This window comes from Rhinoraja longicauda, chromosome 22 (genome assembly GCF_053455715.1).
Source record: "Rhinoraja longicauda isolate Sanriku21f chromosome 22, sRhiLon1.1, whole genome shotgun sequence".
Taxonomy (NCBI): domain Eukaryota; kingdom Metazoa; phylum Chordata; class Chondrichthyes; order Rajiformes; family Arhynchobatidae; genus Rhinoraja; species Rhinoraja longicauda.
In genome coordinates this window covers 15,305,581-15,318,279 of record NC_135974.1, presented here as the reverse complement: position 1 = coordinate 15,318,279, position 12,699 = coordinate 15,305,581, and the positions used below count along the sequence as shown (strand labels likewise).

Below are 12,699 nucleotides of genomic sequence, written 5' to 3'. Positions count from 1 at the left end.
GCTGTCTTCGGAGGCTGCGGGAGCGGCTGGGACTCGCCTTAGGCACGGCCCGCTGCGGACCGTCCGGCGCGGCCTGCAACCACAACAGCCTGACTGCGGGAGAAGACGGCAGGAGAAGGGAAAGACATTGTGGCCTTTCATCACAGTGAGGAGAGGACTGGAGGAGACTCACTGTGATGGATGTTTCTTTGATGGATGTTTCTTTTTTTGTGTGTTTTTGGGGTTGTGTAATTTTAATGCCTATTTAATGCTTTTATTGTTGGACTGTGGGTGACTGAATTTCGTCCAATATTGGATGACAAATAAAGCTATCTTGAATCTTGAATCTTGAATGTACATATATAATAATAATAATAATGCATTACATTTATATAGCGCTTTTCAAACACTCAAAGACGCTTTACAGGGATTTCTAGAACATAGAGAAGTGAATAAATAGATAAATAAGTAAACGAACAGAAAAAGAAGACAGAAGGTGAGGTGACCTTCAGTGGTTGAAGGCAGTGCTGAACAGGTGAGACTTCAGTGATGTTTTGAATGTGGTGAGTGAGGAGGAGTCTCTGACGGTTTGGGGTAGTGAGTTCCAGAGGGTGGGAGCAGCGATGGAGAAAGCCCTGTCCCCCCAGGATCTGAGTTTGGTCCGGATGGGGGGGGGGACAGGAGATTGGCAGCAGCAGAGCGGACGGTGCAGGTGGGAGTGTGCCTGTGGAGGAGGTCAGTCAGGTAGGATGGGGCCAGGTTATGGAGGGCTTTGTAGGTCATGAGGAGGATTTTGTACTGGATTCTCTGGGGGATGGGGAGCCAGTGGAGTTTGTAAAGGACGGGGGTGATATGGTCACGGATCGGGGAGTGGGTGAGTAGACGGGCAGCGGAGCTTTGAATGTATTGAAGTTTACTGATGATTTTTGAGGGTGAGCCATAGAGGAGGCTGTTGCAGTAGTCCAGACGGGAGGTGATGAAGGCGTGGATGAGGGTTTCTGCAGCTGTGGAGGAGAGGGATGGACGGAGACGGGCAATGTTTTTGAGGTGGAAGAAGGCTGTCTTTGTGATGTGTTTGATGTGTTTGTCGAAGGAGAGGGTTTGATCAAAGATGATTCCAAGATTCCGGATGTGAGGGGAGGTGGATACTGGGAGACCATCAATATTGAGGATGAAGTTTTGGGTGGATTTGGTGAGCGTTTTTGGACCAATGATGATGATTTCAGATTTGTTGCAGTTGAGTTTGAGGAAATTTGATTGAAGCCAAGATTTTATTTCAGTGATGCAGTTTGTCAGTGTAGAGTGTGTGGTGGTGGAGATTGACTTGGTGGAGATGAGGAGCTGGATATCATCGGCGAAGCAGTGGAAGTTGAGATCATGACGGCGGATTAATTGACCAAGGGGGAACAGGTAGAGGATGAAGAGGAGGGGGCCAAGGACTGAGCCTTGGGGGACACCTTGGCGGAGGGGAGCGGTGGGGTATTTACAGTTGTTAATGGAGATGAACTGGTGCCTGTCAGAGAGGTACGATTTGAACCAGGATAGGGCTGTGCCGGTGATGTTAAAGGAGGTTTCAAGTCGGGTGAGGAGAATGGAGTGATTTATGGTGTCAAAGGCGGCGCTGAGGTCAAGTAGGATGAGGATGTTGAGGTTGCCAGCATCGGAGGAGAGGAAAAGGTCGTTTGTGATTTTGAGGAGCGCAGTTTCAGTACAGTGGTTGGAGCGGAATCCGGATTGGAAAGTTTCATACAGGTTATTGGTAGAGAGGTGGTATTTGAGTTGGGAAGCTACAGCACGTTCCAAAACTTTGGACAGAAAGGGTAGGTTGGAGATTACACGTACACGTACATGAGCATGCATACATACATACGCACACACACATATATACGCGCACGCACACATATATACACACACAGGCACACGTATACACACACAGGCACACATATACACACACACAGGCACACATACACAGACATACATATATATATACAAACGCATAGAAATACACACATATACACACACAGAAATACACACGCGCATTTATATGCACAAACGCATACATATATACACACAAACACATATACACATGCATACACATATATACACATCTGAAGATGGGTCTCAACCCGAAACGTCACCCATTCCTTCGCTCCAGAGATGCTGCCTGTCCTGCTGAGTTACTCCAGCATTTTGTATCTACCTTACATTTCTACACACACGTGTATATATATATATATACACACATATATATATATACACATGTACTTATATACATATATACACATACATATATATACACATACCTGTACATACACATACATACAAATACACACACACGTTTATTTTACGTATGCATGCATGCAGATACAGGTGGCGCTCACACACGCACACACAAATACATACAGAACTGCAGGTGCTGATTTAAACCAAAGATAGACACAAAAAGCTGGAGTAACAGCGGGTCAGACAGCATCTCTGGAGAAAAGTAATAAGTGACGTTTCTGGGTCGAGACCCTTCTTCGGACTGAGTTTCAGTCATTTCCCTTTCCCTTGACTCTCAGTCTGAAGAAGGGTCTTGACCCTAAACATTACCTATCCCTTTTCTCCAGACATGCTGTCTGACCCGCTGAGTTACTCCAGCATTTTGTGTCTATTTATATGTACACGTCCATTAACCGAGAGAGGGGTGTAAAGTTTAACCCAAGGCCGGGAGGGAAGAAACACGGTGTCAAAGGGGTAGGGGTGGGTGGGGGGTTAAACCAGCAGGAATTTGTAGGCCGAGGAGCCGCCTTCATGCTGCTCGCTCTCCCCTCCCGTAACTGGAAACCCCCACCACGTGGCGCCAGGTCGTGGGTAATCCAAGATAAGATGGAGCTTGTCGTGTTTAATGACCAATTTCCATGCCTGTTTTTCCACGCTGCACCACTTAATGAGACTATCTGCCACTGTAGGGAGAAGGCCCCTCTACATGCTTAAAATCCATTACTCACATTTATAATAAAATCTTCTGCACAGAGTTGAACATCCAGAGGTGTTGATGGGACAGCTGCAGCAATCTCATCAGCCAACTCATGCCCCTTCTGAAACAAAAAGCATATTGAATTTCTCAATGAAACGTGGTAAATGGGAAGTTATCCACTTGGATACACAAAAAGGAAAAGTGGGCTCTTGTTCTTAAAATGGTGACAGACTGTGTAATGTTGATGTTCCTAGTTGTCCTTGTACACGAGTTACTGAGAGCCAATGCGAAGGTACAAAATAGTGTCTTGACCTTCACCACGAGATCAATTTAGTACAGGGCAGTAGCTGACAGGATATGTTGCCACTGTGAAGGGCCTTGATGTAACTGCATCTGAAGTACAGCAAATATTCACCAGGCTGGTTGCAGGAATAGTAGAAAAATTCAATTCAATTGATAGAAAGGGTGTGGAAACAGGCCCTTAGAGTCAGACACCGTGGACAAAGGTACTTCGACCCAACTTGCCAACACTGACCAAAATGCCCCATCTACACTAGTGAGCCCGCACTTGGCTCATATCCCTCTAAACCCATCCTATCTATGTACGTGTCCAAATGTGTCAAACATTACGATAGTACCTGCCTGCTTCAACTACCTCCTCTGGCAGCTCGTTCCCATACACCCAGCACCCTTTGTGTCAATAAAGTTACCCTTGAAATTCCTAATAAACCTCTCTCCTCCCCCCCCCCCCCCCCCCCCTTCACCTTAAACCAATGCCCTCTGGTTCTCGATTCCCCTACTCTGGGCCAAAAGATAATGCATTTACCTAATGTATTCCTCTCATGATTTTGTACACCTCTAAGATCACCCCTTATCCTCCTACACAAGGACTAAAGCCCCAGCCTGCTCAACCTCTCCCTATAGCTCAGTCCCCCGGGTTCTGGCAGCATCCTCGTAAATCTTCTCTGCACCCTTTCCAGCTTGACAACATATCTCCTCTAACATGATGCCCAAAACCCTTCTACCCACCGAGCCCACACGAACCGTCGATCACCCATTCTACACCCATATTCTTTAGTTTGGATGAATGAGAGGTCAGATTAAAACCCACAAAATACTAATAGGCCAGATGGAGGAACAATGTTGTGTCCAGCTGAGGAATAGATTCTGGATAAGTGAGAAGGTATTTCAGACTGAAATTTCTTTGCTCAGAGAGGATGAATCTGTTAAATTCTCCAACCTGGAGGATCAGACACTCAGCCATCGTTCATTCACAACAAAAGCTTGTTGGGCATTGAGGAGAGACCGAAGGAAAAAGGTGCTCAGGTAGAAGATCCGCCATGATCTTGAAGAGGAGAGGAGACTCAAAGGGTCGAATAGCCAAAGACTATGCCCGATTGCTATGCTTGTTTAAAGGGAAGGTGCACAGTCTTCTGCCTGGAGCAGGCAGAGACAGGCAAGGAGTATAAACACTGGCACAGGCTAGTTGAGTAAATGACCCATTCCTCCACTGTTACCTGCCCTGCGTGATATTTCGTTTAGTTATGGGGAACAAAGAAATGGCAGACGAGTTAAACTGTTACTTTGGATCTGTCTTCACTGAGGAAGATACACACAATCTCCCAAATGTTCTAGGGGCCGGAGAACCTAGGGTGATGGAGGAACTGAAGGAAATCCACATTAGGCAGGAAATTGTTTTGGGTAGACTGATGGGACTGAAGGCTGATAAATCCCCAGGGCCTGATGGTCTAGAAATAGTGGAAGCATTGGAGATCATTTTTCAATGTTCTATAGATTCAGGATCAGTTCCTGTGGATTGGAGGTTAGCAAATGTTATCCCACTTTTTAAGAAAGGAGGGAAGAGAGAAAACGGGTAATTATAGACCAGTTAGTCTGACATCAGTGGTGGGGAAGATGCTGGAGTCAATTATAAAAGACGAAATTGCTGAGCATTTGGATAGCAGTAACAGGATCATTCCGAGTCAGCATGGATTTACGAAGGGGAAATCATGCTTGACAAATCTACTGGAATTTTTTGAGGATGTAACTAGGAAAATTGACAGGGGAGAGTCAGTGGATGTGGTGGACCTCGACTTTCAAAAAACCTTCGACAAGGTCCCACATAGGAGATTAGTGGGCAAAATTAGGGCACATGGTATTGGGGGTAGGGTACTGACATGGATAGAAAATTGGTTGACAGACAGAAAGCAAAGAGTGGGGATAAATGGGTCCCTTTCGGAATGGCAGGCAGTGACCAGTGGGGTACCGCAAGGTTCGGTGCTGGGACCCCAGCTATTTACGATATACATTAATGACTTAGACGAAGGGATTAAAAGTACCATTAGCAAATTTGCAGATGATACTAAGCTGGGGGGTAGTGTGAATTGTGAGGAAGATGCAATAAGGCTGCAGGGTGACTTGGACAGGTTGTGTGAGTGGGCGGATACATGGCAGATGCAGTTTAATGTAGATAAGTGTGAGGTTATTCACTTTGGAAGTAAGAATAGAAAGGCAGATTATTATCTGAATGGTGTCAAGTTAGGAGGAGGGGGAGTTCAACGAGATCTGGGTGTCCTAGTGCATCAGTCAATGAAAGGAAGCATGCAGGTACAGCAGGCAGTGAAGAAAGCCAATGGAATGTTGGCCTTCATAACAAGAGGAGTTGAATATAGGAGCAAAGAGGTCCTTCTACAGTTGTACCGGGCCCTGGTGAGACCGCACCTGGAGTACTGTGTGCAGTTTTGGTCTCCAAATTTGAGGAAGGATATTCTTGCTATGGAGGGCTTGCAGCGTAGGTTCACTAGGTTAATTCCCAGAATGGCGGGACTGTCGTATGTTGAAAGGCTGGAGTGATTGGGCTTGTATACACTGGAATTTAGAAGGATGAGGGGGGATCTTATTGAAACATATAAGATAATTAGGGTATTGGACACATTAGAGGCAGGAAACATGTTCCCAATGTTGGGGGAGTCCAGAACAAGGGGCCACAGTTTAAGAATAAGGGGTAGGCCATTTAGAACGGAGATGAGGAAGAACTTTTTCAGTCAGAGTGGTGAAGGTGTGGAATTCTCTGCCTCAGAAGGCAGTGGAGGCCAGTTCGTTGGATGCTTTCAAGAGAGAGCTGGATAGAGCTCTTAAGGATAGCGGAGTGAAGGGGTATGGGGAGAAGGCAGGAACGGGGTACTGATTGAGAGTGATCAGCCATGATCGCATTGAATGGCGGTGCTGGCTCGAAGGGCTGAATGGCCTACTCCTGCACCTATTGTCTATTGTTTAATGTTTAGAGATATTGCTTGAAAATGGGCACTTTAGCCCATGCTGACCATTGATCACACAAGACCTGGAGTAACTCAGCGGGTAAGGCAGCATCTCTGGAGAATGTAGATAGGTGACGTTTCGAGATGCTTCTTCACTCACCGTTCATACGAGTCATAGTTTTATATAATTAGTCAGAGTTATGCAGCGTGTAAACAGGCCCTTCAGCCCTACTTGCCCTGTAAACAGGTCCTTTGGCCCATATCCCTCTAAACCAATCCTATCCATGTACCTGTCGAACTGATTTTTAAACATTGCGATAGTACCTGCCTCAACTACTTCCTCCATCAGCTTGTTTCATACACCCACCACCCTATGTGTGATAAAGTTACCCATCAGGCTCCTATTAAATCTTTTCCCCCTCACCATAAACCCATGTCCAAGGTCTAGTAAAACTAGTTCACAGTTATCCCACTTTCTCATCCACTCCCTAAATACAAGGGGCAATTTTGCAGAGGCCGATTAACCTACACGTTTTCAGGGTGTGAAGGGAAACCGGAGCACCCGGCACAAACACACTTAGTAACAGGAAGACCATGCAAACTCCACACAGGCAGCACTCAAGCTCAGGATCGAACCCAGGTCTCTGGGGCTGCGAGTCAGATGTTCTATCGCCATGCCACTGTGCTGTCCTGTTTGATTACCAGATTAATTATCGTCCCTGCTGCAGGCTGCGTCTGCCCGATCCATTTGTACAACTTGCGGCAAATGATGTTATTCAGGATTTTTCGTGCTTTTTCTAGCTCAGGGTTGGAAGAATTCAGAATCTGTTCAAAGATGTTGTCTGGAAAAACAATAATCCAATGTCAGAGAAATAAAATAAAACATGCTAAGATATTTTCAGTCGTAGGAAGAGTCTAGAATGCATCTTTAGAAGAGAGTAGATGGGTGATGTTTTGTGCCGGGACCCTTCTTCAAACAACAAGTCTGAAGAAGGGTCTCGACCTGAAACATCACCAATTCCTTTTCTCCAGAGATGGTGCCTGTCCCACTGAGTTACTCCAGCATTTTGTGTCTATCTTTGGCGTAAACCAACATCTGCAGTTCCTTCCTCCACACAGGGAGATGCTCCAAGTTTATAAAACCTTGGTCAGACCTCAGCCGGAGTAACAGGTGCAGTTCTGGTCATTGTGGGCTGAAGAGCTGTTCCTCTGCTGCATTGACCGACATTCAACGTACACTCTATAGTTCAAAGAGCAGACTTAGGTGGGACTGAATGAAAGGAGTGTTCACCTGTGAGCTTGGTGTAGGCCTCCATGTCATCGATCGACTCGGAGATTTTACAGGTCCCATTTTTTCCAACGATCTGGATGTGTGGATCTGCCAGCACCATGGCTTCAATGATCCTGATGGAGTAAACATGTTCAGAAACATGTCAGCACTTGCCTGAACCGAGCGGCACAGAGATGCAGCTGGCAGTACCGCTTGCTCAGCGCCAGGGACCGTGGTTCGTTCCCGACCGCAGGTGCTGTCTGCGTGGAGTTTGCACGTTTTCCCTGTGACCGCGAGGGTTTCCTCCCACATCCCAAAGGCGTGAGGTTTTGTAGGTTGACTGGCCTCTAAATTGCCCCCCAGTGTGCCGGGATGAATGGGGGAGTGGGACAACATAGGGATCAGCTTTTTGTTGCGTGCTATCCAGTCACAGATCGTGTGAGTGGGTGAACGATGGTTGGCATGGACTTGGTGGGCCTATTTTCATGCTGTCTCTTCCGCTCAAACATTGTTGCCCGCACTACTTCTTCATGGCAACTTGACAGGGAAAACACTGGAAACAGATCTGCATTGGTTTCAACACCCTTGGGACAGGGCAAAGGAATTTAAAAGAAACATTATTAGGCTCAAGCCCTGAGCAAGGGTTGATGCAATGTAAACACGTCACGGTCAGGGAAGTGCAGGGTGTGACTGAAATATTAGTTTAGTTTATTGTCACGTGTATCGAGGTACAGTGAAAAGTTTTTTGTCGCATGCTTTCCAGTCAGCAGAAAGACTATGCATGATTACAATCAAGCTGTCCACAGTGTACAGGTAGGGGATAAAGGGAATAATGTTTAGTGCAGGATTAAGTCCAGTAACATCCGATTAATGATTGTCTGAGGGTCTTCAATGAGGTAGATGGTAGGTCAGGACTGCTCTCCAGTTGGTGATAGGATGGCTCAGTTGCCTGATAATGAGAATATGCTGGCTATGTAAGGGACAGAAATAATAAAATAGTGGAATAAGTAAAAGATCAGCCTGACCATTGTCTGACCCTGGGTCCTTAATAACTGAAGTTTGTACCGTATGGAACTACGCGACTTACGTGAAGGCTATATGCTAATGTCTCCTGATAGTACATTTTGTTATGCTTAGAAAAGGATAACACTCTCTCTCTCTCTGAGAGTGTATGTTTAACTGATGGATGGGAGTCTTTGCAGACAGAGCCCCAGCAGTATAGTGGTTCGGAACCTGATCTTTGACTGATTCCCCGTTAGGTAGAGGTCTTTGCCGCCATGGTGTGACAGATTGCTGTATGACATCACGAAGTCTAGTGCATTTCTTGGAAACCATGTGATGCATTTCCCTGAAACCATGTGACAATCACTGATAAGTTTAGTTTAGTTTCTCTGTAGCCATATGACGCCTACTGTATACGTGTGTAGGTTGTGATTGGCTTTTAATAATTACTGTTGCCAGTCTTTGTTGAACTCTGTATAAATATGTGATAAGTTGTACCACAGGCTACTTGCTTTGCTAGGTCTGTGTGAGTCTGATCGGAGTCCAGCTGATACCTGGGAGAGTCGCGGACAATAAAAATCTATTGTACTCAACAACTGTATTCGAATCAATTATTTTTCAACCAGACTGAGAGTTATCAATAACAGGTGGGGAGAATCTGAATCTGGAGGTGCGCGTTTTCACACTTCTACACCTCTTGCCTGATGGGAGAGGGGAGAAGCGGGGGTGATCGGGGTGAGACTGGTCCTTGATTATGCTGGTGGCCTTTGCCAAGGTAGCGAAAGTGTGAATGGAGTTAATGGAAGGGAGGCTGGTATGCGTGATGGTCTGGGCTGTGTCCACAATATCCGTCATACTTCACACACATCAGTGGCTTGCAGAAACATTTGTGGAGGTGGAGGGGTTTAAGGTTGGGGATGTGTAGAAGGGTGCAAGGTAATAATATGGAGAAAAGGGCACAGCAGTAGAGTTGCTGCCTTACAGCGCCAGAGACCCAGGTTCAATCCTGACTATTGGTGCTTGATTGTATGGAGTTTGGATGGTCTCCCCATGACCTGTGTGGGTTTGCTCCGGGATCGCCAGTTTCCTCCTATATTCCCAACCTACCAAGGTTGGTAGGTTAATTAGCTTGGTATAATTGTAAATTAGCTCTAGTGTGTATAGGATAGTGTAAGTGTGTGGGGACCGCTGGTTAGGATGGACTCGGTGGGCCGAAGTGCCTATTTCTGTGCTGTAACACTAAACTGAAGGCTCCTTACCACCCATGCTGCAGGAGTACTCACATGCTCTCGATAAGGTTCACCACTCGGTGTTGATAGGCCCTGCGGTGCAGCGTGTTGCGTGCGTGAAACATGTTGTACAGGTCACCAACCTCCTGTGGACGGAAAACGAGAGGTCACTTCTCCCTCCTCAAACTGTGCGTTAGGAACAGCAGTTCTGAAGCACTGAGTGATTCAGTTGCTGGGACAGAGCCATGTTTAGGAATAAGGGTGGCACAGTGGTAGAGCAGGAATGGGTGACGTTTCGGGTTGAGACCCTTCTTCAGACTTCTCGACCCGAAACGTCACCCATTCCTTCTCTCCCGAGATGCTGCCTGACCTGCTGAGTTACTCCAGCATTTTGTGAATAAATACCTTCGATTTGTACCAGCATCTGCAGTTATTTTCTTATACTACACTGGTAGAGCTGCTGCCTTGCAGTGCCAGAGACCCAGTCTCGATCGGGACTATGGATGCTGCCTGGTGGGAGCTTGAACATTCTCCCAGTGACTGCGTGGGTTTTCCAAGGGAGCTCCTACTTCTTCGCACACTTCAAAGATTTGTTGGTTAATTGGCTTTGGTAAAGATTGTAAATTGTCCCTTGTGTGTCAGGATAGTGCTAGTGTGCAGAGTGATCATTAGTCAACATGGACTCGGTGGGCCCAAGGGCTGTACGGAGTTTGTACGTTCACCAAGTGACCTGCGTGGGTTTGCTCAAACTATACTAAATGCAATAAACCCTGATTATAACGGGCCATGTGATGGGGAGGGGAGGGAATGGTTTCTGTTATTGTTGATTGTTCCGAGGTTATATTGGTGATGGATAGGTCAGATGGCTGATTTATCTGATTTATCTGTCCCTCTCAACCTCATTCCCCTCCCTTCTCCCCATATTCCTCAACACCCTTACTAATGTAAATGTAAAAATTGTCCCTAGTGGGTGTAGGATAGTGTTAATGTACGGGGATCGCTGGGCGGCACGGACTTGGAGGGCCGAAAAGGCCTGTTTCCGGCTGTATTTATATGATGATATGATATGATATGATATGATAATCAACAATCTGTCAATACAGCAACTGTCTGCTGCAACAGAGGAAAGGATTGCTAAGTAATAGAGTGACATTGCATTAGTATTAAAAATAGAACTGCTGATGCTGGTTACAAAGTGCTGGAGTAACACAGCAGGTCAGGCAGTATCTCTGGAGGACATGGATAGGTGACGTTTCGGGTCAAGTCCTTTCTTCAGGCTCTTCCTTGCTGTTACCTGGAGGTACAATTCAACTCGTTTTTAAAAGCAACGTCCTTTCTCGGTCTGGAACTGGGCCTAGAATCCAGGTGAGTTGCAACCGGGAGGGCAGAGGTGAGCATTGGCGGTCAATGGTTGCAGGTGGCGAGAGTGCAGGTAAGGGTTGGAGGTAGTGGTGAGAAGTGCGGCCTTGAAGGGGCTGTGTGGGCCGGCGGTGACGGCAGTACACCCGGCCTGGAAGTGGCTATCACCGAAAACTGAGAGAAAGATGTCCGTAATAATGAGGGTTTACTGTACTGACGTACGAGATCACAAGACAACAGCACAGCGGAGGCCGTTGAGCACATCAGAGGCATCAATACCTCCACCAAACACATAACCCCAACCCTTCCAAGATTTTAATCTCCATTTGCTTTTTGCTCTATTCTGCGCCCTTGATACCAGGACTAAGCTGACCCATCACCAATTGCCTCTCCTATTCATGCCATCGAGTTGCATCGTCTAAGTTATACTTTTTCATCACTTTTAAAATTGAATTTCCAAAAGACCAGCGAGGTCAGAAGGAGGTTCCCCAGTGGATGAAACTATGACATCAGTCTTTGATAAGACCTCTGTTTGTTCCAAAAGCAGCCATTTTTCTGCATTGATGCATCCAAATCCAAAGACCACAGGCAACCTTGTAGTTCTATAAACACAACAGATAGTAATCTTCTTGTCAGCATTCACAGGTGCACTGGAGTTCTGTGAGCTGAAACTAGACATGCAGGCAAGGACAGTTCATAACGAGTCATTGTAAACTTTAGAGATGCAGCATGGAAACAGGCCCTTTGGCCCACCAAATCCATGCCGACCATCGATCACCCATTCACACCAGTTTCATGTATTCCCACTTTTTGTATCCTACACACATGGGGCAATGTACAGAATTCAATTAACCTACAAACGAACTGCGGATGTTGATTTACACCAAAGATAGACGCAAAATGCTGGTGGTAACTCAATGGGTCAGGCAGCATCTCTGAAAAAAATGGATAGGTAACGTATTGCGTCGGGACCTGAAGAAGGGTCCCGACCAGAAAGGTCACCTACCCATTTTCTCTAGAGATGCTGGCTGACCCGCTGAGTTACTCCAGCATTCTGTGTCAACCAAAAAACCTGCACGTTTTTGGAACATGGGAGAAACCGAAACACCCAAAGGAAACCCATGCGGTCACAGGGAGAATGTACAAACTGCAAGTGACAGCTCCCAAGATCAGGATCAAACCTGGGTCTCTGGCACCGAGAGGCAGCAGCTCCACCAGTTGCATCACTGTGCTGCACTTCTGCTGGTCTTTTCCTCAGACGATAGAAAGCGCAGGAAAGAAGATCTGAAGGCCGTTGTTAGCCGGTATCAGAACTAGAAAGCTAGACACAAAATGCTGGTGTAACTCAGCGGCAGCATGTCTGGAGAAAAGGAATAGGTGATGTTTCGGGTCAAGACCCTTCTTCAGACTGAGAGTCAGTCGGGGAGAGGAAAACTAGAGGTACGAAAACGTACAGAACAAATCAGAGCCAGCACTGATGACCAATTGAAGGTGGAGCCCACAATGATCCATTCTAAGCTGTGGAAGGGAAGATAAAGAGATACGAACAGTGAAACTAGCTGGACGACTAGGATGAGGGAGGGAATGCAAGGGTTACTTGAAATTAGAGAAATCAAACTCTAATACCGCTAGGCTGTGAGCTGC

The 12,699-nt window shown here is 46.4% G+C and overlaps 1 protein-coding gene across 1 annotated transcript in view; it reads right to left on the bottom strand.

The window, feature by feature from the left end:
- Positions 1 to 2,903: 2,903 nt before the first annotated feature.
- LOC144604652 (deoxynucleoside triphosphate triphosphohydrolase SAMHD1-like) overlaps positions 2,904 to 12,699 on the bottom strand; it is a 37,853-nt gene continuing 28,057 nt past the window's right edge. Inside the window, exons 12-15 of the mRNA XM_078419290.1 lie at positions 9,751 to 9,842; positions 7,487 to 7,599; positions 6,898 to 7,037; positions 2,904 to 3,059 (exon numbers count right to left, since the gene is read on the bottom strand). Coding sequence (XP_078275416.1) covers positions 2,952 to 3,059; positions 6,898 to 7,037; positions 7,487 to 7,599; positions 9,751 to 9,842 — 453 coding nt within the window. The 3' untranslated portion in view covers positions 2,904 to 2,951. The remainder of the gene's footprint in view (positions 3,060 to 6,897; positions 7,038 to 7,486; positions 7,600 to 9,750; positions 9,843 to 12,699) is intronic.